This window comes from Neolamprologus multifasciatus, chromosome 4, assembly GCF_963576455.1.
Source record: "Neolamprologus multifasciatus chromosome 4, fNeoMul1.2, whole genome shotgun sequence".
NCBI lineage: Eukaryota > Metazoa > Chordata > Actinopteri > Cichliformes > Cichlidae > Neolamprologus > Neolamprologus multifasciatus.
The window spans coordinates 14,812,247-14,836,876 of NC_140442.1; the positions used below are offsets into that span (position 1 = coordinate 14,812,247).

General features: G+C 42.3%; 1 protein-coding gene across 1 annotated transcript in view; it reads right to left on the reverse strand.

Annotated features, from left to right (window-relative positions):
- The window catches only part of dnaaf5 (dynein axonemal assembly factor 5), a 28,680-nt gene that overhangs the window by 3,361 nt on the left and 689 nt on the right, over positions 1-24,630 (reverse strand). Inside the window, exons 2-12 of the mRNA XM_085156715.1 lie at positions 23,869-24,053; positions 23,605-23,729; positions 22,038-22,156; positions 20,345-20,577; positions 19,775-19,999; positions 16,204-16,347; positions 14,643-14,811; positions 9,805-9,952; positions 4,420-4,570; positions 2,953-3,109; positions 2,509-2,700 (exon numbers count right to left, since the gene is read on the reverse strand). Of these exons, the coding sequence (XP_085012841.1) occupies positions 2,509-2,700; positions 2,953-3,109; positions 4,420-4,570; positions 9,805-9,952; positions 14,643-14,811; positions 16,204-16,347; positions 19,775-19,999; positions 20,345-20,577; positions 22,038-22,156; positions 23,605-23,729; positions 23,869-24,053 (1,848 nt within the window). The remainder of the gene's footprint in view (positions 1-2,508; positions 2,701-2,952; positions 3,110-4,419; positions 4,571-9,804; positions 9,953-14,642; positions 14,812-16,203; positions 16,348-19,774; positions 20,000-20,344; positions 20,578-22,037; positions 22,157-23,604; positions 23,730-23,868; positions 24,054-24,630) is intronic.

Here is a 24,630-nt window from a genome sequence, read left to right on the forward strand (position 1 = left end):
AATTTTTTTTTACTGGCAGCCTGTTGCAAAACGGATAATTTGTTACCATTTCTTTAGTTGAATACATGAAAAATACCAACGATAATGCAGTTTGCCAAAAAGCATTTTTGCATTAACAAGGTGTTTTTACAAAGCGCTATTAGCCAAAAACTCCCTAGATTTCGGCACTGGTGTGCTTAATAAATTTTAAATTAATAAATTCCTTAATAAATTTGAGGAAACTGGACAAGTGGAGGACAAAAGAAGATGTAATAAGTCTTAAAAAATGTCCAGCACAGACCTGACACAGGATCTGAGTGGTGCCTCTGGACCTTTGGTTGAGCCCAGTGGTGTTGGGTGAACCATTAGAAAAACTGGAATTATGTGTTTGTACAATCGGATTTTGACCCATCATGTATAGAAAACGTGATTGGCTACAGCTTCCTTTTTCAGCATGAAAATGATCCCTAATACTGTGCCAATGTGGTAAATGATTACTTGAATTGAGGAAAAAAAAACCCCAAACAATGAAACAAAACTATCACTGTACTTTTTGGCATCAACGATGGATGACCCCAGTCTGAGAGTCATTGGTTTCGGCTGAAATAACTAAACTAGATATTTAAACTTTTAAATATCAATTAAAAGAAAAATCTATTGTCTGTCACAGTATTCAAACAGTCTTTTTTGGTAGTTGTGAGTGCTGCATCAGTCTCATGGCCAAGGAAAATGTAGGAACACTTCACCCAGTGTGACTCATCTATCACACAGAGATCTAAGACACGGAGTAAAGACTTAACAGGCTTTGGCTATGCAGGTACTAACTGCTAGCAGAATAAACCCAACAGTGATGTGGGACTTTTCATGGGATTTGTTGCCAATGCGTGCCATTGTGTGAGATACGCAACTGTTTCGTGTCCTGGATAAGTTGAGACAGTAACCACATCCTCAATTATTCATTTCATGATTAAACTGAAACAAACAGAATCAAGGCCATGGACATCTTTCTCTCAGTTTTAAAGAAAGTGAGCAAGATCCAGGCCAGCGCTCTTCCTAATGCTCCACCTCCACAAGTGCGGCTAAACGAATGTCCTAGCCTTGCCAAGAGGAATCCCATTATTTTTTCCACCCACCAAGGGGATCCTTAAAAAAGAAATACAACACAGAAACTGCTCTCAATAAAAAAAAAAAAGAAAAGAAAAAACACTGAATGTGGGTGTGCATATAGTAAGTCTCCATCACAGAAACAAACAGTGTCTTTGTAAAGTCCTCTTAAGTGTGAGGCTTCATGGTATTGAGGCTTCTGCGGCATCTGGCGATGCAATGCTTTTTTTTTTAAACTCAGAGAGAGAGAAAGAAAGAGAGGTCCCTTAGCGAGGCCTCTCTCTCGCTCATCACTGGCAAAGGCATCAGCACTCACCTGCGTCCTGTCAGAAGCAATGACAGCTAACATCCATATGAGAGTGGGAGGGAGTGCAAGTCCAGAGGAGCAGAGGCTTGGTTAGACAGTTCAGGAGGGGAAAAAAATGTGCTCAGACTTTCCACTGATACGTAAATAAAACACAGCCGTGAAGCCACTGTGGACAACAGAGGGCACGAGGAGGAGGAAGAGAGAATGACAGATAAAAGATGAAGGGATTAAGTGGGATGTGAGGGCAGATGTGAAAAGGTGGCGAGGGGCAGAGCGTCTGAATGTGGTTTTCATTTCGTGGGAGCGTTGAGAAGAGAGATCCTGAGCAGAGAGGCAAACCACACACACAAACACGCACACACTCCTGTGCGTGTAGGAGGGAGTTATTATACAGACATTAAAGCTCACATATTTAACCTGTGAAATGAACATCTTAGGTGGGGAGGTCTTTATCTGGACCCCCTGCAGCCCAAGAAAAGCCCAGCTCTTAATGGTCTTAAAATACTTTGACAGGGGAGATTGCACATGCTGCTTCTGGTGATAAACTGTGTGGAAAAGAGGGATAATGGTAAGCTTTGGAAAAAGGGAGCAGAGGGTACACTGGCCGACTGCCAGTAGCACAGTCTAACGTTTGATAGAAGACACCCCAAATTCCTCTCATCCCTGTCTGAGTGTTTTGGACACAGGGGGCTGATCTGCAGAGCGTCACACCTAAACTCTGCTTTCACCACTGCCTCACACTCACCATCATATTTCTCAGATAATCAAGATCGTAAGATCCGTCGCACATCATCTGAAACCAAACAGCGCACACGCAACTTGAGAACGGTGCGCTTAATGTATCCCAATGAGTTACAGTTACAGTCTTGCACTATTCTCACAGCATCAGGGACTGTTGATGTCAAGAAAAAAAATAAGCTGTACGAGAGTTTGTCATTGTACGTCAAGAGTTATGGTTTGGATTAAGAGTGCAGACCCAGAAGGAGCTACAGCACATTTTGCCAGCAGTAAAACTTCAAATTTAAATATTTTTTACTTGTTTTAAAAAGCAGGTTGAGGGCATGTTTTTTCCTGCTATCAACACTCTATCCTTGTCTCTAAACCCCATCCAGTCTTACCGAGCACTTGGTCCTGCACTGAACTGTCAGGGTCATCCAGGTGCAGGAGCAGCTGCTGAAAGAGAAGCTGCAGATGAGCACCGCAGAGCACAGGGTTGTAGTCTTTGGTCAGGCTGGAAAACCACAGCCCCACAGCCTGCAGGGCCACACCACGCACCTCCTCGCTGCTATCATCCAGACGCTTCAGAAGCTCTGCAGTAAAAAATAAATAAATAAATAAAAAATGGTTTTGACTACATCAGGTTTATAATGCAAAATGTCAGGTACTGACAGGTACCAGAAAGAAAGAACATATTTCCCCCATACTGGCTTCTTCCAGGCTCTTTACCTTACAATTTAAAACGCCTTGAGGCAACAGTTTTGGTGCGATATAAATATTCAAAAATGACTTGAATCGAGCCTGAACTGCATTCACACAAATTGACAGTGCACACTGTGACTTACCGGGGTAAATCTTATTGAGAGCCTCGTGGTGCAAACTGGTTCCTGTGAGTCTGAGTATGGCACACAGACAGCGACAAGCCAACAGTCGGCTCATCTGAGAGTCCTCCTCCAGGGCCGACAACACCTGGGGACGCATCCTCTCCTCCACACTGATCAGCTGCGTACAGAACGGGCAGGGGGTCAAACTACATCGTCTCTAAAATGCAAGCCAACCAAGAAAGAAATTCTATCTCTACATAAGATGTCAAAGCAGTTCAGATTTTTTCATTTAGGGGTCAGTCAGCACCACATGAGGTTTTATTCACTTAAATTGAGAAACATCAACCTGAAGTATAGCATTTACAGGTTTGGATGAGTTCACAATCACGTTGAGCTCGAGTCCAGCAGGAACTGATGTTTTAATCACACCGGCAGAGAAACAGACTGATGAACAAGTTGAGGCTCCAAGAAGTGATGGCTAAAACCTCTGTCGCCCAGTCTGTTTGCTATCGAAACCATGCAGGCGAAACAATAAAAAAAAGTAAAAAAAAAAAAAAAAAAAAAAAGAGAGAGCAAGGAAGGGGGGTCAAAAAGAGGAGGAAAACTTGGCAGAGAAGTGATCCAGCATTACATCAGTGACAATCTGATGGTGCCAAGTGCAACTGGAGCTGCTAATTGTTTTCACAGGGAGCAGAGAGGAAACAATATCCTTTTAAACGAGTCGCTGTCGAGTCGCCTGTGGAAAACACACACGACTTTCTGTTCTCGCATCGATCTGGATGTGTTGTTCAACTGAAACCCAAAATTTCTCTTTTCGAGGCTTCCCGCTCCTGCAATCGTGGACACGTACGCCTACGCTCACACCGCCCCACCCCAGATGTTTGCAGCTAAAGATGTCTGAAAAGACCAGGTGCTTGAGCTAGTTTAAAATGGTCACTCTGTGCACGCGAGTGCAAGTACTGCCAGATGTGCGGGTGCTTGTGCGAACGCATATGCTGTAAACTCGGCACATGCTCCGGCAGGCAGGTGCAAGGGCATGTTCCGGTGACAGTTCCTACATATAACAAGGGCCCAGAACAGTGGAAGCATTGTTCCTCTGGGACAAAGGTATGCGAACCCGATTGCCCCCACGTACACCTGCTACCTGCCGCGGCCAACTCTTTCAGCCAAGGAGAGAAAGATGGCGGACAATATATTTTCCTAAAAGGCCGAGTGGGACCGTCTATTTTGATGTGAAATGGACAAAACAGAGAATCTGAAGTAAATGTCAAGCCCTGATGGATTACAGGAATGCACTACCACATCTTTTCCTTTACAGAGTCAATAAAAAAAATTTCCTGCAGATTGGAGATCAAAAGTGCTGGAGGGAGCTCACATCCGGCATGTGCCTCCAGTGCTTATGAGTCACTCTGCACAGGTGGAAACAGAAAAAACTGTGTGCATCATACTATACATGTGATAGATTTGCTGATGTCCTTCAGTAAATACCTGTCCAGGTGTGATGGCACCTCCATGCAGCACTGCCAGCAGACAGCTGAGGGCAGAGGTGCGGACGGCAGCGGCGATGCGGCCTGCGTGCCACACCAGGTTAGGAAGCAGGATGTCACTCAGAAACCTCTCTGAATCGTCATGGAAACGCCTGGGATGACGCACAGGAAGGGGGGAAAAAGACACGATAAGTCAGCAGGAGTACAAAGAAGACATCTGCTTTATGTACAATACAGCAACCGGCCAGCGCCGAAACATTTCTGATGATGTGCAAATGTAACATGACTGCTGCAGCATTACAGCTATACCATCATGGACATTCCTACACTCGCTGTCGTAACGTAGAAGGGGGAGGAAGGCAGCAGTGGAGAAAAAGCCTGACGCAATGACTAGAACATCTGGGTATCCTCCTTTCACTTCTCTCTGCCTCTGGCATCCATACCACAGTCTACAATGCCCTTAACTGCAAACCAGCTCTGGCCACTGGTTCTTCAGCTTATGCCACTAACCTGTCATATGCCACATGCGTTAAAGTGTTGCAACGGTTCCCTGCCAGTAGAGGGGGACTGTGTGTCACAAATACAGCAAGAATTGTGCAGCTGGATGGGCTCAGTTACCTTAACAGCTCATCACGAGTGATGCCAGAGGATGGAAAGACATATTCCCACATTACAAGGATGATGTCAAGTGGTTAGGGAAGCAAGATTTTGTGTTGTACTTACACATCTGTATGCATGCACACCCGTGCACGCAAGTGCTAGGTAATTTTGACTGTATACCTAATGGCTTTATATGTACTTGAGCAATCTCTCAGAGGTAAGTGTCACTCAGAAGACAGCACAGCAGAAAATTGGTCTCAAAGATGGGAAGGGAACAAGTCTCCTGGGCATCATTGGACAAAGAAATCCACAGTAACATTTCAGCATACATTAAGTGGTCCAAGAGAAACCCCCATGGTTCCACACGTTACTCAATTACAGGTTTATTTAAATCAGATCAGAGTCTTCAGATGCAGTTGAAAAAAGGTCAAGTGGTTCATTTTCTGGCATGCTCCACATTGCACAACAACTTAAATCAATCATTAATAATGAAAAACGAAACTGAAATTATTTTAATATGTATCAGTTGGCACATTAACAGAAGTACACTACTGACTGTTTTTCCCCTAAAGAAAATCATATGAATTTAACTAGATTTCACTCTATTTTTAATCTGTTTTTCTAGACCACACCTGCAGTCACCCTACATCACTGGATTAAACAGAAGTGAATTTTGAATCTCATGTGATGCCAAAAGCCATCTTCAGACTGTGCTTTTTTCTGTAGTTGGTCTTATGCAGTGCACAGACCTCAAATAGATTTTGGGTCTTTCAACATCATCATCATTGCATGTACACAATGTGGACAACAAGATTGGACAACATCTTAATCTTGAAATCTGGTGTTTTCAGCCCTACTGCAACAAGTGTATAAAAGCAAGGTAGCCATGCAGTCTGCCTTTTCAACTATTTGTCAAAAAAAAAGAAAAAAAAAGGCTTGTTTGGAAGAGCTCACTGAATTTGAGCATGGTAATGCAACTGGACGCCCCTGTAGCAACAAGTTAGTTTGTACATTTTCTTGCAGCTGACATATTCCACAATCAAATGTAAGTTCTATCATTGCAATGTAGAAGTGTTTAGGAACCACAGGAACTCGGCCACAAAGTAATGTAAAGCTACAGAGCGGGGTCACTGAGTGTGAGGAGCAGAATGTGGAAAATTCACCAACTGTCTGCTGACTCAATAACTGCAAACCTCCTCCGGCATTAACATCAGCACAAAAACTTTGCACTGGGAGCTTCATGCCATGGGTTTCCATGGCTGAGGTAGGAAGGTGCCCCAGCACTTTTGCCCAAATGATGGCGTCATGGTAGAAGGTAGGGCTGTGCGATATGACCAAAATTTCATATCCCGATATAAGAATTCTATCGTCTGATAACGATATAAATCACAAAAATTTAACATTTTCTGTAAATTCTGTGAATCTCGGGCAGCTCAACTTGCGGAAAGTGTTTCCAGCTGCACGTCATGTAGCTGGAGTCGAGTGTTTTAACCGATGCATGAAACTATACATTTTTAGACATAAGTTGTAAAGGCCGCCGTTTTCTTTGTGAGTATTTATTACACGGCGTGCTGCGGGGAAAAGCCTGTTCTAACGTTTGAGTCTAAGGTTTATTTTTTAGCACCTGACGGCTCTTTTTTGATTCTCATCCGTAAATAATCTGCTCTTTCACGTGATTCAGTTTATTTTGAAAAATCTCAATAGGATCTTGAGCTTTATTGTGAAAGGTTTATGTGGAACATAAACAAGCGGACACGTGATGCTGTTACCATCGTAGTTGCTAACCACAACGCATAAAAACAGGCGCTTGTCCGTCCTTAGTGTGGTTATATTAAATATAAGAGAAAGAGAGAACTTTAAGAAATTAATATAGTCACTACAGTGACCATCAAAACGATGAAAAATATTGCCGTAAACAGTTTATTTTGCAACACCACAAACAAATGATAGCGTAAAATGAAACGATAGACGTTTTTATATCATCATCCGATATATATTGTTATATCGAACAGCCCTAGTAGAAGGTGTATTGGAAGGTTTTTGGAATTTAGCCATATTATTATGCAATATTCATTTCAACTACTCTGCCATTTGTTTCATTCTAGAATGTGTTATTACAGGGTCACTTCTGATAAAAGCACAGCTCAGTTTATTCTTGTTTCATGTTACTAATTTATCTGCAATCAACCCCCCCCCCCCCCCACAAAACACAAAAGAAACCACATTTGGAACAAGAGAAAGAGCTCATCTCTTTTCCCCTCCCGTTTTATATCTTGAAACCTGACATTAAGACTAAAGACGTATCTATTGCATATCGTTCATGCATGAAAGCACACCGTTGTCTTCCTTGTAACTCGGATTATTTTGTCCAGCCGCATACGGTGGAGAATAGAGGCACACACTTTCATTTCTTACACAACACCTTCTACTTAGATTTCATACTCAGCTTTTTAATCACGATACACAAATCCACATGAAACAAAAGTGTTATGAACGTGTGCGGATGAAAGGCACGTGAACGCACACAAACTTTCCCTTTCAGCTTGTTTCATAGCGGCGCTGTCATTATGCCATTTTGGTTTCAGAACAAAGACGAGAGGTTTTCTCTATGACTATCATTGTGCTCTTGATGACATATAGCACGTGTGTGGCCTGCAATCTGCCAAGCATCAAGACCAGACCATAAATCATGAGGGGAGAGGACTTTGGCAGAAGGCAAAGCCCCGTATAGGATAATTTAAGTTCACACTATATGAATCTGAAACCTTTTGAAGGTATACCATGATTTCCGTCATACTGAGGGTTTGTGATTACAGGAGATATAGCTCAGGGATGAGTGAACCAGTTAGCAGTGCAGGTGGCCACGTTGGAAGTGAAGAGACAGACTTCTTTTGTGCGATATGCCAAATTATGGATTTAAAAAAAAACAAAAAATCTCACGAAAGCTGAATATCCAACTTCCACATTTTTGGCAAAGATGGCAGAATATTCTGGCTCAAGAAGACCTCCTGTTTATGTGATACTTTTCACTGAAATACATTATGTTGCCTTCTGCTGTCGCTACCAACTCGAGCCAAAAGGGACTTCTAGTGTGTTCCCATACAAAGATTAGCACTAGTTTCTTCCTCCTATTAACAAAACAAACTTTCTGACTGCAGCTTTAAGATTAGTTACACACGACACAGATGTCTCCATCTGAGGTTTTCTTTCTGATCGACGGGAGCAGCTGCTGCGAGGATCTCGGGTTTAATGCATTCCATCAGATCGCAACCCCGAGCCCATACTGAGGGCTGCACAGCTGAGGGCTCAGAGGGGACCCTGTTGGGGTGGTGTTGGTGGTGGCGTGGGGGGTGGATGTCAGACATCCCTGCTAGACCCCCCCCCCCCCCCCCCCAATATCTCCTTAAGCAGTCAATAATTAGCACCGTTTGCTTCAGGCAAGCTGTGAAGTGATTAATTAATCAGCGTTAGTTGATCTAATACTCCCAATGAGACCATCTGAACTCAAATGGGACTCTGCAGTCTGTATGGTGAGTGAGGAATGTGGTTTATAATTTCAGGATGACTTACTGATTTTAGCAGACAGCATCACATAACCCTAGCTTCTCTCCATTGGCTTCCTGTTTGTTTTACAATTGATTTTATGACTTTTTTATTAAAAAAAAAAAAAAATTAAAGTATGTCTGGGCCTGGTGCCCAGCTATGGAGCAGAAATTATGACCTTGTGGCTTTGGAATTACCTGCCTGAGGTCAAATGTTTTACAGATTCAGAGATTCTTTTAAATTCCCGGTTCTGGCAGAATCGTTTTAGACTTTTTTTCATTGTTTTCATCCATTTATTTATTTTTTTGATGGCATTTTGGAGCCTCCTAGGAGAGCCATTTCAGGCATGTCCTGCCAGGAGGAGGCCCCCAGGGAAGACCCAGGACTCGCTGGGGAGATTATATCTGTCGGCTGGCTTGGGAATGATTTGGTATCAACCCACTGAGATTGGTGCCCCAAAGACCCTAGCCCAGACAAGCGGTAGAGGGAGCGAGGGAAGATGGATGGACGGCATTTTGCATTTGTCCTTATTATTTTACATCAAGATTTCTGGATGTAAACATAGTGGAAGCTTTCTGATTGAGATTTCTTGTCTGCGTGCAGTTTGAGTCATACTGACTAATCACATTTGACCAGGCCTTGGTTGCATGCAAGTAAAACTGTCCATGTAGAGAGAAAAAGAAGGAGTACAATTTCACACAATGATGTTTTACCCACGTAAAAATTATTTTCACTTGTAAACAACGACCAAGATGTGAAACTGGAAATCTTGGCCTTCAGAATATTAGATAATTTACATTATCTGATATTCCGAATATCCTGGCCACACTGAAAGCTCCAAAATATTGGCCGTTGCCTCAGACGTTTTCCTGTTGTGTGTCAAAAAAACTCTGCAACCTCTGTTTTTATAGGTGTGAATATAAAGCTAATTATCATTATGTATTAATATGAATCCTATCACCAACCATCTCAAACAACTTATACAATTACTCATTTTGTGCATGCATTCCCAATTATGGTTCCTTGTTAGCATGTTTTGAATGAACACAGTGATGTAAAATCCAGAAAGTATAAACTAAAACTGATTAGTTGGAAATTTAAAGTCTGAACCTCACGCAGAGAAAAGGATGAAAAATGAAACAGCAAATGAGCGTGCTGTTAAGTGTGAAATATTCATGAACGTCAGACAGAAACATCTCATTCCCGAGTTCTGTTCTTTAGTGTGAACGCGTGTCACTCTCACCCCTGAGAATCCAGTGTTTTGTTCGCATCCAGCAGCAACTTTGCAAGCATTGTGAAGATGCTCATCCTCATCTCTGGGTCTCTGTTTGGTTGGAGGCAGTTATGGAGAAGAGGCATTAACTGGCTCAAAAACTCGCCGATCACTGGACCTTTAAAAAACACACACAGACAAAGTTGCATTACTACAAATAACATTTCTTTTTCTGGTCTAACACACTTTTGCACAAAAAGGAGTTGCATGAAGCTGTAGATGCTGACTTTGTGTGGCCTGTATTTTAACCACTAGGCCACCATATGCCATAGGCTCCATTTATTTATGCAAGGACAAGGACAAAGCTATTCCAGGTCTACCTGCTACCTTTGTAATGCAGATGTTTGCAAAAGAACTGGGTGAATTTGTGACAGTGGGGACAGTAAGTATTAAAAGAAAGGCTCATTGGTGTACCATATTGTACCCCACCTGCTGCCTTGCAACCTATGCTCACCTGCCCACCCTGTGAGCTAAACTGGCGCCCTAGAAACAGATTTCTGATGAACACGAAAAAGCTGCTTTGCGCTGCCATATTAAATCAAATCTCCTGTGTTCTCATACCTTTCCTCAGACCAGCTGACTGTGCGTTCTGCATTTGGAAAAAAAATATAAAAATAACACACAGATGCACAATGGAAATTTCAGTGTCCAGAAAGACTGTTGTTCAGCCTAATTCTAGCATTACCAATATAACCATTATCACTACTTCAGCAGTGCTTAAACCTGGATTCTTCATCCAATGGACTGAAGTTCATTCAGTCTTTCAGTCTTATTTTTACCCAACTACTAAATGCTAAATCCCTCCATAAAAAGCAACAGTGCTGGTTTTACAGAGAAATAATATATTTGCGTTTGTGAATTTTCTCAACAGGACTTTGTCAGGACAAAAAAGAAAAAAAAAAGCCCCTATTTTTTTGCTTTGTTCTTACCTTTTTAAAAGGCACTGACCATATTGTTGAGTTATTAAAAACCATGGACTGGTGAGACATTAACACTGAGTCAGAGGAAATGAGATGTAAGAAGATCTTTGTGCACCACTGTTTTTATACAAATGTCTTTTACAGGAAAATGAGAAACTCACCGGGCAAATATCCCCAGTTACATTCATGCCTACGCACGCTTATCCACTTACAGTCTTGCAGCATGTTTACACAGCTATATATAGTGATCTCTCTGTGTGTAATGAGCGATAAGTGTCCAAGCCCTGTTTGGACAGACAAACAGAGTTCATGACCTGTTTATACAGACAAGAGTGGAGACGGAGGAAATCCTGACATGGCCCGGGGATGCTAGCCAGCGACATAAAAAGATATGGGAAAACAGGCAGACCTTTTCCATCCAAAGGGAATTTGTGAATCAATCAAGAATGTGTTATTTAAGCAGAGGTAGCTCAAAATGACTACTGATGTGGCAAGACAGAAACAGAATATTTCAATTATAAACAATTAAAAAAGCAGTCAGCATCTATTTTATCCTTTAACAAGCGAGAATGGGAGTGAGAGAGATTGTGAGAAATTGCGCCATACTACATACAAGCAGACATTCTGACACCAGCTGGAGAACAAAAGACTGAGGAGGATATGAGCAGGCAATAATTATTCCTGTCTCTTACAAACACAGATGGAGTGTTTGAAGAGCTGATGAGCAAGCAAAATGACCAATTCTCAGTTGTCATATCAACTACCGTCAATTGTCCAAAAGGGACCCAATTTTCCTGAATCGTGTGGACATCAAACACAGTGATAAAACGATAACACGACTGTCTGTTTTGCTGCCCGTAGCAAAGTCCTTGGGATGTGTTAATAGAACATCTGCAAGAATGAAGCGAAGCTTAACCCTGGAAAACATTTTGTGCAGTTCTGCTTTTTATTTCATGCTATTTTGGCTGTGCTGAATTAACATAGCTCATATTTGCAAGACAATATATTTTATTTATTTCTTTAATTTTAGAATTGTTGTCTCAGTTCCGTAAGTTAGCTTAAAATGGCTAAGCGACGCAAAAACCTCCATATTTCATCCTCAGCCGCCCCCCCCCCCCCCCCCCCAAAAAAAAATAGCCCCACTGAAAATACAATTTTTGATCCCACATTTATCTTGACATCAACTAACACATTTCTCTATGTTAGGATTTTATTTTGGACCGCTCTTAAATTTTTATATTTACCCACCAGGTGGCGCTACTTTTTACAATTCAAAGCATGCAGTAAAATTTCAGAGGTTTTTTTTCTGTTTTCCTCAAGGATGCCTTGCTACTGAAATCATAAGTGTGTGCAGGTATTGATGTTAAATTCTGGTTTGTTTGTGTGTGTGTGAGTGCATACCAAGTTTACACATCTTTGTGGGGACCAAAAATTGGTATATTACTATACTTGTAGGGACCAACAGCCCTTATGGGACAATCCCCACGAGTTTGAAGGCATTTTTGAGACTCAAAATGTGGTTTTAGTGTCAGGGTTAGAGTTTGGCTAAGGATTAGGCATTCATTTTTTATAGTTAGGAGTAGGGTAAGCATTATGTCAATTAGATATCCCCAGTAAATGATAAGTAACCTTACAGAGCGTCAAAGATGTCTCAGCAGCAAGAACAAAAAAAAAAAAAAAAAAGACTTTTTGAAAATTTGGTTCTTGCTCAGGCAGTTTATGCAACTGAACTGCAGCCATGGTTAGAAGTATGAACAGTACTGGCACCTCATTCTCCTCTGAGCACTCTGAGACTGACGTGGAGGCCTCAGAGGTAGAAACAAATGCAGTGACAGGATGGACCTCTCCATCTCCATATTTTGGTTATCCCCATATTTTGTCTCCCACAAAGACTGCAATGCCCTGCTACATCCCAGGAGCCAGAGGTTTGACCCCAGGACCGACACACCCTGCCACCAGCTATACACTGGTGCTGACGGATGAAATCCTGCAGCAAATTGTGGTTATGAGAACCTGAAAGGAAGAACTGCTTATGTAGAGATGCTCATTTTGGATGGTGTTTATAGGTCAAAGAAAAAAAAAAAATCAGTTCCAATCTGCAGGGTGCTGCTGCAAGCCCCTTTCATCAGCAAATGTAAGGGCAGTGTGACCTTTGCACAGACAGAAAGAGAAGAGCTGGCAGCACCACGTGGAACACTTACAAGCAAAGATCAGTCTGTCCAGCAGCCTCTGCTCCACCTCAGCTGGAGTCACTCTTCTTTAAAGGGTTAATCCAAAAACTATAATTAATACTTGTAGTTTTAAAAGACTGAGTCATTTAAAGCAGAAAAAATATTACTATATAATACTTTTACAGCCGTTTGTGGAAAGGTGGCATTATTTTCGTTAGGATGAGTTAAAAAAAACAAAAACAAAAAACAAATCTGACTCTGTATTAAAAATAAAAATGCATGAAAATAAATAAATATAATGACAATATAATCCTTGAAATGTAGTTTATTTTATTAGTTTGTTTGTTTTTTTCAATTAAAAAAAAAAGAGTGGAGCTGTGCAAACATAATGGCCTTTAAAGGGTTAAAAAGAATGATTAATCATCTTTTATACATTTCAGGCTGAAGTAGTTTTAGAAGACCGAGTCATTTAAAGAAGAAAGAAAATCTTACTCTATAATATTTCTACAGCGGTTTAGGGAAAGTGGCATTTTGTCGCTTTAGGGTAAAAAGAGTCCGTTTTTTTAAGGCTCATCTAAAGATTAAAGCATTATTCAATATGAAAACAAAACACACCTTTACACAGACACACACATGGACACACAAACACTGAGCTTCAAAGTGCCCTTGATCCAGGAGAAGGTCAAGAACAGGCAGCTTTGCTGCTGTTTGATGTAGTGACCTGCACAGGGATCACTGGACTTAGAGTGGACTGGTCAGTAAGTGTGTGAGAGTCTGTGAAAGAGTAAAAGAGAGAGCACGTGTGTGAGTGTGTGTGTGAGAGAGAGGATTATGAGGGGGGGACCCAGCTGCCCAGTCAATTAGAAAGGGAGTAGTGAGATGGAGAAAGAGATGGAGATAAAAGTGTGGTGCAGGGAGGTGGTGATGATAGAGGGTTTTATAGGATAAAGGGACGCAAAGAGAAGTCTCAGAACCAAACCGAGGGTCACAGCTTTTAACCCTCTGTGTCATCCACATACACACACTCTAACTGCTTTACAAACAGAAGGGAAGACAGAGATGTACGAAAGTCAGGAAGCCAAATTTTCCCTGTGTGGACAGTCACTCACAGGGATTGATCTTAGACACTGACAAAGTATGCGCTGCCTTGGGAACTGTCAGGTATTAACTAGCATAATTTTTTTTTATCCTTAACATTCGACTATCGACATGGATTGTGCCGACAGCACTGACATCAGCTCTGACTGCTGAGATTAGGACCCCTCCAGCTTCTCTCAGGAGGAGTTGGGACCATGAGCAAACATCAGCAAGAACCAATGAGAGTTGGTAGGATGTGTTTTCATGATTCCTCCTGCTTCTGTGCATGCAGGACAAAACCCAAAGCTATCCCAACTATTTGTGCAGTAAAGTGTATGTGCTGCCTTCGATATGGACTACATGTGAGGGACAAATAACTTTATTCTTAAAATATGATGTAGTATATCATGTCCGAACAAGCTGAAAAATTACTACCACATGAGGTGGACGTGAACCTGCTCAAACTGATGGATGTAGTGATTTTCTTCATGTGGCAATTCGAAGTACCTATGTCTTAAAAACCTTACTGCATATTTTTTTTCCTCCACTTTTACCACTGTAGAGTCTACACATGCAAAAACTTCAGCACCTGCAGTATAAAGTGGCAACATCTTGCACACATACAAGCTTCAGCTCTCACCTGATTGTATGACTACGATATGCAGCTGAAGTCTCTCTGGGGAGTAACTGGACCAGGTGTTGACAGAGGCAGACAGCCAGTCCAGCAGCTGGCCCATATGTTGTCTATAGAGCTCCATCACCGAGTCCATGCCCTGCACCTTACACAAGAACTGCACACTCTCCAAAGCCTGAAGAAGAGAGGGGGTAGGTGGAGCAAAATTAAGTCAACATAAGTTTAGACTGCAAGGTTTACTTGAAATCATGAACTGTCTATAAAAAAAAAATGAAACAACAAACAAACAAAAAAGCAGAACTCTGAGCGGGAGTAAGGCTTAGCAAAGATGAGACAAAGTGATAAGAGAATTATTTCAGCTGAACAGCTACTGGTTTCCAATAATTTCAGGAATTCGGATGAGACACAAAAGCATCGTGTGAAGCCATGGGAAGAATAACACAGCAGACATGACAGGGTCTCACACAGACAACCACTCAGAAACTAAAACCTAGATACACAGGATGTCACAAAGGCACAGGAACCGCCAGTACATGCACACACACATCATTAAAGCTGAGCTCAGAGGAAAGGGAAAGAACGAAAGAAAAAAGGGATAGTAAATACTTAGCTGACTTCTTATGGCAGGGAAACAGACCTATGGGGCACTTAATAATTCCCGTTGTAGTCCCTTAGGGATGGACGGGGACAGATACATTGTTTGAGTCACAAATCGTCTCTTTCAGAAGAGAGCCAGACAACCCTGAGCTGTCCGCTGATGGGAAAGACATGCCCCTTTTCTGGGAAAACAAGTTCTTCTTTTCCTCTGGGTCCAGGAATGCCCAAGGCCATTCTCACCATTCCTCTCTTTCTTAATCCATTCCTTCCCATCTCTTCTCTACTCGCTGCTCCCTGTGTGAACATACACACTGATGCAGACAGACATAAACACACAGTCACACTGGTGGCCCATGTGGTGTCTGGTGAGCATCTGTGCCAGTTCCTTCCCGCTCCTCTCCCTATCATTACCCTACGATTGGCGACAAGAAGTTAGATGACATGTTGACCTCAGATGCCACTGGCTTCACTTGTCACTGGTCCTGTTTGTGCTTGGCATGTGGAGGCTGACCACAAGATGAGAGGTAATTTATTACCAGGATATGAGATGGCTTTTTTTCACCTGAGAAGGCTTTATGGAACTAAACGGGGCTTCACTTCTGACACAAACCTGTGTCACAAGTTCAACACAACTCATCCCTCCCCACCCCTATTTCTGTCCGTTTCTTTCATTCTCCACCTTTCCCCCGCCTCCTTTCCACAAAGACTGGATTTAAAGTTCCACTCCAAAGGTGCAATTTCAGCTCCCGTGGCTAAGTGGGTAATTATACAGTTTGAGCCCATGTAAATGCTTACATTCCTCGAATAGCTCTCGTGTCATAAAACCTGCTTACCTTTCTAGTAAAAAAAATTAAAGGGGAAAAACAACAAGTGAAGGGGAAAATTGTGTAATTTCAGAGCAAAATATAGATGAGAGCTGCAGGAAGGATGGATCTGGATCTGTGACTTCATGATGTGGATGTTTTCTCACCTTTTCGCTCAGCTGTGGCTCAGTGGAGAAGCTCTGGACAGCGATGAGCACTTGGAGCAGCTGCAGGCTCCCTGAGCTGCAGTCTGACTCACACTGATGCAGCAGCACATCCACACACGCCAGCAACTGCTCCAAGTACATAACCTGTGAGAGGCGTGGTAGGAATGCATTATTATTAAGACTGTCTTTTCTTTGTGAATTCTAAGAAGCAATCCCGCTTTTTTAACCTGGTGACATCATTCTGGAACAACTAAATGGTCGCTTGTCTCATGTTTCCTACCAGTAATAACAGATGAACAAGATACACAGTAACACAGAGTGAGAACTTTTTTCCCCTCATCTGAAAACACACAAGTGTGTGTGCGATTGCTGACACTTGTCAGGCAGTGTTGTGGTGAGCTCATGTTTAGACAAAGACCTGCAGGTCAGACTAATTTCCATGCCATCACTGGGACCGTGGCCCTTTTTTTCCCCTTGTTTTCACACAGCCTGTCATTAGGGTGTCAAGGGGGTAGAGTTAGAAGGAGAGTGAGGGGTGGAAGGTGTAAGTGTGATTGAGAGTGTGTGATTTTGTACGAGTTGTTAAGAGGAAGAATGCCCTCCAGGTGTTTGCTTTGGTCTGCAGGAAGACCGGTTGGGTTTTGAAATGGTTTTGGTGGTAGTTGGCTGACTGGCACTAGGTGGCGCACTCTCTTTTCCCAAATTTGAATCTTGGGATTAATTTCCAAGCAATCAGGGGTTACAGCAAAGTCATATAGCAATGCAAAAATAGACTAGAGCAAACACTTAACCAGGGTGGGGGGGATCCCTTCTTATGACTGAGCTTTTCACTAGGACATACACACAGCAGGGGCACCAGGGAAGCAGTACTGGAAATAACGCGGCACACACATTCAGATGCTGCATATTAAACATTTGCAGAAAACAACGATTAGGGCTGGCCGAGAATGAGGGAGCGGAAAAAGTGGTGCGATGTAATGACTAGGTGGACACCTGGAGCAGGTCGAGATACACCTGGTTTTATTGGCCTGGGCACGTTCCAGGGGCCCTCGTCACCTCGCGTACGTGCATCTGTCCACCGCTGGATGCATCACTTACGATACTCCTCTTTAAGAAGCTATACTAGGACCTGGAATTTCTATCCAATGGGGAACCCCCCCCCACTTCACCAACAGCTACCAACATTGCTATAGAAACAGAAAAACAAACACTGGGAGTAGATGCAATATCGACCCTTTGCAGTGAGATGAAAGTTGCTCTTGTGCCTTTTTTGCACTCTTTGTCTGCCCTTCAGTTGAGCAGTGAGCGGTATCCAGCTGTCACTGATGACAAGGTGCGTGCACACGGGAGACTCGCTAATGTATGAAAGTACGCTTGCTTGTTCAGCAGAATAGTTGATGTTGCGACATTGTGAAGCTTCTCCGTGTGCAGACAAGATGAAAAGACCTTTCTTCTAAATCCTGGCTGTGAAACTCACAGAGCTCTTCCATCTCTAACTATCTTTACCAATCCACACCAGCCCTGCAGATGTGCTGATGTCTCTATCACCATGGCAGCCTAAAACACAGGGACACCACAGCTGTGAAAGGTGTGTATGATATGATCCACTGCGGCCATGTGGGAGTCATAAGAAAACATAAATTTCACATCTGAACACGGTGGCTTCTTTAACCACCCTCTTTCATGTCAGCTCAAGCTCCTGAAATCATCTTCAATTTATAACCAAAAGTTTTTTTGTTTTTCCACGAAGCATCTGTCATTTATTTTTGTGAGTCGTCCCACCCCCCTTTCTCAAAATAAAGAAAAGAAAACACAGCTGAAAGAGCCTGTGAGGTTATGTCGTGCAGAAGCATCATATATCAGCTCCTTACAGGGCCTTCAAGTCTGCCTACGCTCACTTTGAAGTTTATTTATATTTAATTTCTTAACAGGCTTCATTGTGTTCAAGTCAGACTTCACCTTCTCCTTTTTCTCTGCCTCTTTTTCAGGTGCTACATAACTCTCTGAAGAGTGCACTTATAAGAGTCCTTTAAATGTCTATATTTATAAAAAATTAAGAATAAAATAAGGTACTGAGTGTGCCTTACTTTCCATGCTGCCATTGTGCCTGCAGCTGAACAAACTTTTATCCAATAATAATCAAAAGCAGGTCAATCTAAAGGTATTTGGCATTTTAGCGCAGAGAGATCACCGGCATCCTGAACGCAGGTGGTCCTGTCTCCGTTGGTGTTATTTACAGCTACACGGAGATCGTCTCCATGCTATGAACTCTGCCTGTTGTCAAAGAATGTTGCAGGTGCTTTGTCTCTGCCACCTCCCCTGAGCAGTGCTCTGTGCTTTGCCCTCAGAAACAGAGGAGGAGAATGACAGAGTAAGATAGATGGAGAGACAGACAGAGAGGAAGCAGAGGTCTCCCTGCATCTGTGCGACAGCATGTGACTGTCCCATCCGGTTAATTCTTTTTCTGGTTGACCCCACCAGACAGCAACGAGGGAGGACAGAAGGAGGTCAGTTTCCGTATTCATTTATCACCAGCCTTGACCAGTCAGGCTTTGAAATTTCAGGGATTCCTTGAATGGCATGGCTGAACTGCAGTCTGGCGCTAGGAGCTCGCCTGGCTATTAAAAAAACAAAAACAAAAAACCAAAGTCTTTGCGTTGCCTTGCCTGCTCAGAGGGGTCACAGCAGTCATCCTGGGGTCACATGAATTAGTGATTTTTTGTTATTATTATCTCAAGGAGGAAATTCTTGCAGGGCACTACGAGAAGGGATGGGGTCATGGGTATAGGTAGGCCCGTCGTGCGGTTATCTGGCAGACAACTGTTATTGTGAAAGGGAAACATATTTGGCACTAGAGGAAAAGAGGCATGGAAATGTCTGCTCCGCACACGATAGGAATTTTCCTCTTATTTACAAAGAAAGCCCAAATGTATTTCAGTCACAGTTCATAGCTGCGATTGAGCAGAGGCGGTGCCATCAAAGACGTGCAATGCTAGATTTGAAAAACACCATGTGGCCCTGAGTGTCACCTTAACAGACTTGGCATTTTGGAGAATTCCTCCACAGTGAACCTCCTGAACTCACCCCATACAGTAGAGCTATTGAAAAGCCTTGAAGACTTTCACCTTATCATCAAACTTATTTCCATAACGGACAAATTACACCAGAAATATATACAGTAGACGATTGCTGCCAATAATAAGAGCGCTAAGGTACACAGAGAAAGCAGAAAATGACCCTTTATGACACTGCCAAGATCATCTAACATGACTTTAAGAGAAACAGCTGGTGCACACAGACTAGCTGGGATGGGGAAAATCAAAACATGGCTTCCTGTGAGGGAAGGTAAGCTGTCATCAAAACAAGTGTGATTTTAATGTTTTAACTTTTTCAACGTGTCCCTCCCTTACCAGTAAACTTCATACTGGAAATAAGCTAAAAAAACAGTAAGAGAATGTGTTTGTAGTGGGCGAGCAGGAGGTACATGGCATTACTGGAAGAACACTCATACTCAGGTAAATAAGTTCAAAACAGGCCAACCACAACGAAACCCGAGCTTCCCTCTGCTGACCTGTTGATATCCCTGGCACACATCGGGCTGGGCCAGAGCGTTGGCGACCTGCTGGATGTGTGGTTTAAGGAGGGGCCTGGAGCATCCTCCGAGCACAGCAGCCAGGACCATGAGGGGGGCCCAAGGGTGGGAGGAAGAGTGTGGGCTGGCCACGTGATCCAGCAGCAGTTTGAGGAAAACAGGTGGAGGGACAAAGGTCCCTATCAGTTTAGCAGCTGTCAGACACTGAAGGTGGAAACAGAGAGGAAGAGAGTCAAGAGCAGAGACCTGAGGGAGTGTCGAGGATGATGAGGAGAGGAAGTCATTCTTTCAGTTTTCCACACATCAAAGATCAGCGTAATCCTCATATGCAAACAGGTGCATCCCAAGTCCTTGAGCCCTGATTGGCCCAGTTTAAATATAGAAGCATGTTTAGACTGACATGAAGAATAACTGCTGACTCAGAAGAAACAGTGCTATTTTACAGTATGTGCAGATGTGAAATTTACTGAATTCCACATTTAAAACAATCAAACAAAAAAATATTTTAAAAAGTGATGTATAATGTGCTCTACATCTCTGTTTACTCACATTGTTGACTACGTCCCTCTCGCTATCTGTGCAGGCCCGATAGAGGGTGGCCAATAGGGCCGGCAGGTGCTGGATGCAATGGTCCTCAGCGTGGAGCAGCAGCACTGAGAGAAGCTGAGAGGTCTTAACCCGCGTTGGCACCAGCCAATCGGTCACATCGTGTGTGATAGCCAGTACCAGCTTCCCCAGATTTCTCACAACCAGCTCTCTGCAGCCTAACCCTGGACGCTCCACTGCAAGAGAAATTAAAAAATTCGCCTAAGCATACTCTGCCACTGTTTGTAATCTGTATTTTCTTTTGAAAAACTCATGTTTTCCGTCTCATTCACTTAGCATTAAGATGGAGATTTCCAACAGAAAATAGCAGATAATAGAGAGAGATTTGCTTTACAAATTTACTGAACACTCTCCAGGATGCTAGGTTGTGATCACAAGTATCTCAAATATCACAAAAATATAGATTACAAGACCCATAATCCAAAATATTTTCTGTTCAGAGTACATTGCATATGCTTAATTTATGTGTAGTCTACGTGTGAAATCATTTTGTTACGCATATTGTTATGAACTATATGAATCATTAAAAAGAGCATTTACAGCACAAGAAAAGCCACTGATTCACATATTTTCAAAAGTGTGCTGAGTGGGCTCCACATTCTCTAGAAATCCCCCCCAAAAACACTTTTTATGACTGAGATTCCGCCAAAAAGGGCTTGTCAGAGCAAGAGTTAACACTTTTCCCTATAGCCTTCTACATTTCACTTTTGCTTGTCTTTCTTTTCACTAACCTGCCACCTTATTGCCCTTCTCCTATAGGCACACTAATGAGAGAGGAAGGGAGGACTAAAGGAAGCCAGAGATAAATCAGAGAAACACAACAGGACAAGACCAAACAAGGCCCTTTCTGGTTGTCTCTCACTGTTTGACAGTGACCTCTTCACACTGGGAGGCCCGGCAGATTTATGATCACAAGACAAAAACGGAAAGAAGGACAGAGAGAAACGTGCTCTTCCTTTCCTGTCGCCAGGCAGAACCAGTATTCATCCCTACTGTCCCATGTGGAGCAGCGTACAGGATCTTCTTTTTAAAAATGCAGACTTGTGCAACTGAGCTGTGCACATATTTGTCCTGGCCCTCTAGGCAAACTGCAGGCCAACTATTGTGGCCATGTTTCAGGTTCATATTGCTACCAGGCCCGAGGCAAACACTAATCTTTCCAAGCCAGTACCTGCCTTGACAACAAAGCTGTCATAGACTGCATCATTTCTTCTTACTGTACATTATAACTATGAACAGCTGTAATAAAGAGACAAGATTTAGTGGAGTAGGGTGCAGCTATTACATTTAGCTTTACACTGACATGCAGCTGCTTTAAGAACTTTGAGTCTAGACAAGAAAGTAAAACTCCATATATAGAAAGCTTTCTAATCCCTTGTCTCACCACCTACGCGGAGTCGAGGTTGATGCATTGCACCGATGCCATCCACTCCACAGCTATTCTTGTCTTATTTACTAAGATCCCTAGATCACAAACAACAACAGCTTTTAGAACTACTGAGATGGAGAAAAATGTCAATGTCAAAGTTCACCATTCACTCTAACTTGGACTCTTTACATTATTTACCAAAATACCCAACTGGATGACCACACTCCTTAAAAATTGTAGCATAGGGAAGAAACAGCAGCTTCAGACCTTCTGATGGGTAATGTGGAGGTGGAGTGAGAAGGAAGTCCATTTTGTCCTTGATGTCATCTTCATTCTCCTTCTCCCACTGTGCGCCTACCTGTTTCCACAGATCGACGGCTAGAAGTCTGAAAGAGGAAACGGAAAGTTATATTATTTCTTATTCATCCTAAATGAGAAATAATAGTATGGTCATTGTTGTTTGCACTATATTTCATATACATCTAGGTCCAGTGGATCATATGGCCACAGCCAGACAGTTTATATGTAAATGAAAGAGTGTAAAAACAGTACTGCATAACCTGTTTAGGAATTACAGCCATTTTTATACACACTCCCTCATTTTCAGATGATCAGAAGTAATTGGACAATTGGCTTCTGGGCAGTTTCATGGCTAGATAAGATCTGCTGCCTCAGATCATGTCACTATGTCATGACAAGCAGAAAAAAGATCTGGAGTTGAACCTGCATTTGGCAGCTGTACACTAGAACTCTAAATATGAGGAACAAATGATGTTTGTGCAAGTGAAGGGGGTTCTTCATTAGGCTGAAAAACCAAAATAAACATTATCAGCAAGCTGGCAAACACTTCAGAAATGACACTGACATTGTTCAGCTGAAAGGCCATAGAAGTCAACTAAAGCGCACCATGGTAGAATTCTTTCACTGGCTAAGAAAACATCTAACACAAAAACCCTCTTGAGGAGAAAGGTCTATCCTTGTTAAGGTTCCAAGAGCATGAAGCCCACATTAGCCTTTCCAAAAAACATCTAAACAGGCCCGTACAGTTCTGAGAAAATAATAATTTGGACACATGAAACCCAGATTAACTTTTACTGGAATGATGGGAAGAGATAAGTATGGAGGTGGAGAGAAACATAATTCAAAGCACACCACATAATCTGTCAAACTTCCGTTTGTGGCGTTGTGGAATGGGCATGTATGACTACTAGTGTTTAGTGATCATGTGACTGCTGATAGAAGTAGCAGAGTGTATTTTACAGTGTACAGAGCTACGCTCTCTGCTCAGACACAGATCAGACAACACTTTGCAGTGCAAATGGATGATGAAACAAAGCAAACTGCAAAGCAACCTAAGAGTTTCTCACTACAAAGAAATGGGATGTTCTTCAATGACCAAGTCAGGTCACCTGATCTCAACCCAACAGAGCATGCTTTTTCAGTTATTAAATACAGAAATGAATGCAGAGACCCACAAACAAGCAGCAACGGAACGTAGCTGTAGTAAAGGTCTGACAATATATCTCAAGGGAAGACACAAAGCATTTGGTGTGTCCATTTGGTGTGTACAGTCAGTGACCCCAAAAGATTTTCACTCAAGTATTACAAACAATTCTTAAGTATAAAATTTGGTTAGTTTATCAAATTGGAAATAGGAGAGTGTGTATAAAAATGACTGTAATTCTTAACCCCCTAAAAAGCCTTGAATTAAAGTTGAAAACATGCACTTCAGCATCATGTTTGAATTAAAAGCCGCTGTGTTTGTGTAAAGAAATTGTGTCATGTAGTTTCTAAACAGGAAATTACACTACAGAATAAAACTGTGGACTTTAACCTTATTTCTGGGATCTCATCATTGATGGTGCTGAGCAGGAGAGGGATGAGTTTGTGAAAATAAGAATATCTGTCTCTGAAGTGCAACAGCCAATCACCGACGACTGCAGTCACAGCTTTTCTCACCTGGATCAAAAGAGAGAATGATAGGGGGGCAAAATTCAGGATCTTCTAAACATAGACAAAATGGTTTTGAGTTTTAGGACAAATATGTTAATCCATGGTCATGTTATTCCTGGAAGTTGTTTCCCCCAAAAAACTGAACCTGAGGTGAGTCGTCAAACAGTCTCTGCGCCAGGTGAGAGAGCACGTCATCCACTTTTTTCCCACTTCCATGCTGAATGACCGCCCCAGTGGCTTCGATGACAGAAACCCGTACCCGAGTGTGCTGATGAGCAATTGTCAACATGAGGGGCTTAACGAGACACTCGGCTTGCATGTGAAAGTGCTCTGAAGAGAGAGAAGGGAAAATGATTGCAGTCCATTCAATTGTCTAACTGAAAGCTGGATCATGCAGTGATATAATACACAACTTATGATACATTATCAGGCCAAGTACAGTGCTGTGAGAAGTATTTATCTAATGTCCAACTAATCCAGATTTATTTCCTCTTTTTTCGGATACTTGTCAAACTTGCATGTTTCAGATCATCAAACAAATTTTAATATCAGACAAAGGTAACCTGAATAAATAGAAAGTGCATTTTAAAATGATAATTTCATTTATTAAGAAAAATAAGTAATTCAGGTAGAAAATTGAGCTTAATCACAGCTAATTAATGATTTAACAAGAAGCAAGCAATTCTTTTTTCTCACAGGGCCAGGTAAGTTTAAATTGTTTTCCCCTTAATAAATGAAACCATCATTTACAAACAGCATTGAGCATTTACTCGGGTATTCTTTGTCTAATATTAACATTCATTTGACGATGTGAAACACGTCAGTGTGCCTACGGGATCTGTTCAGGCAAAACAAGCAACTACTGACTGCTCTAGTTGCGCAGCACAAAAACGTCACTCTTGCCATT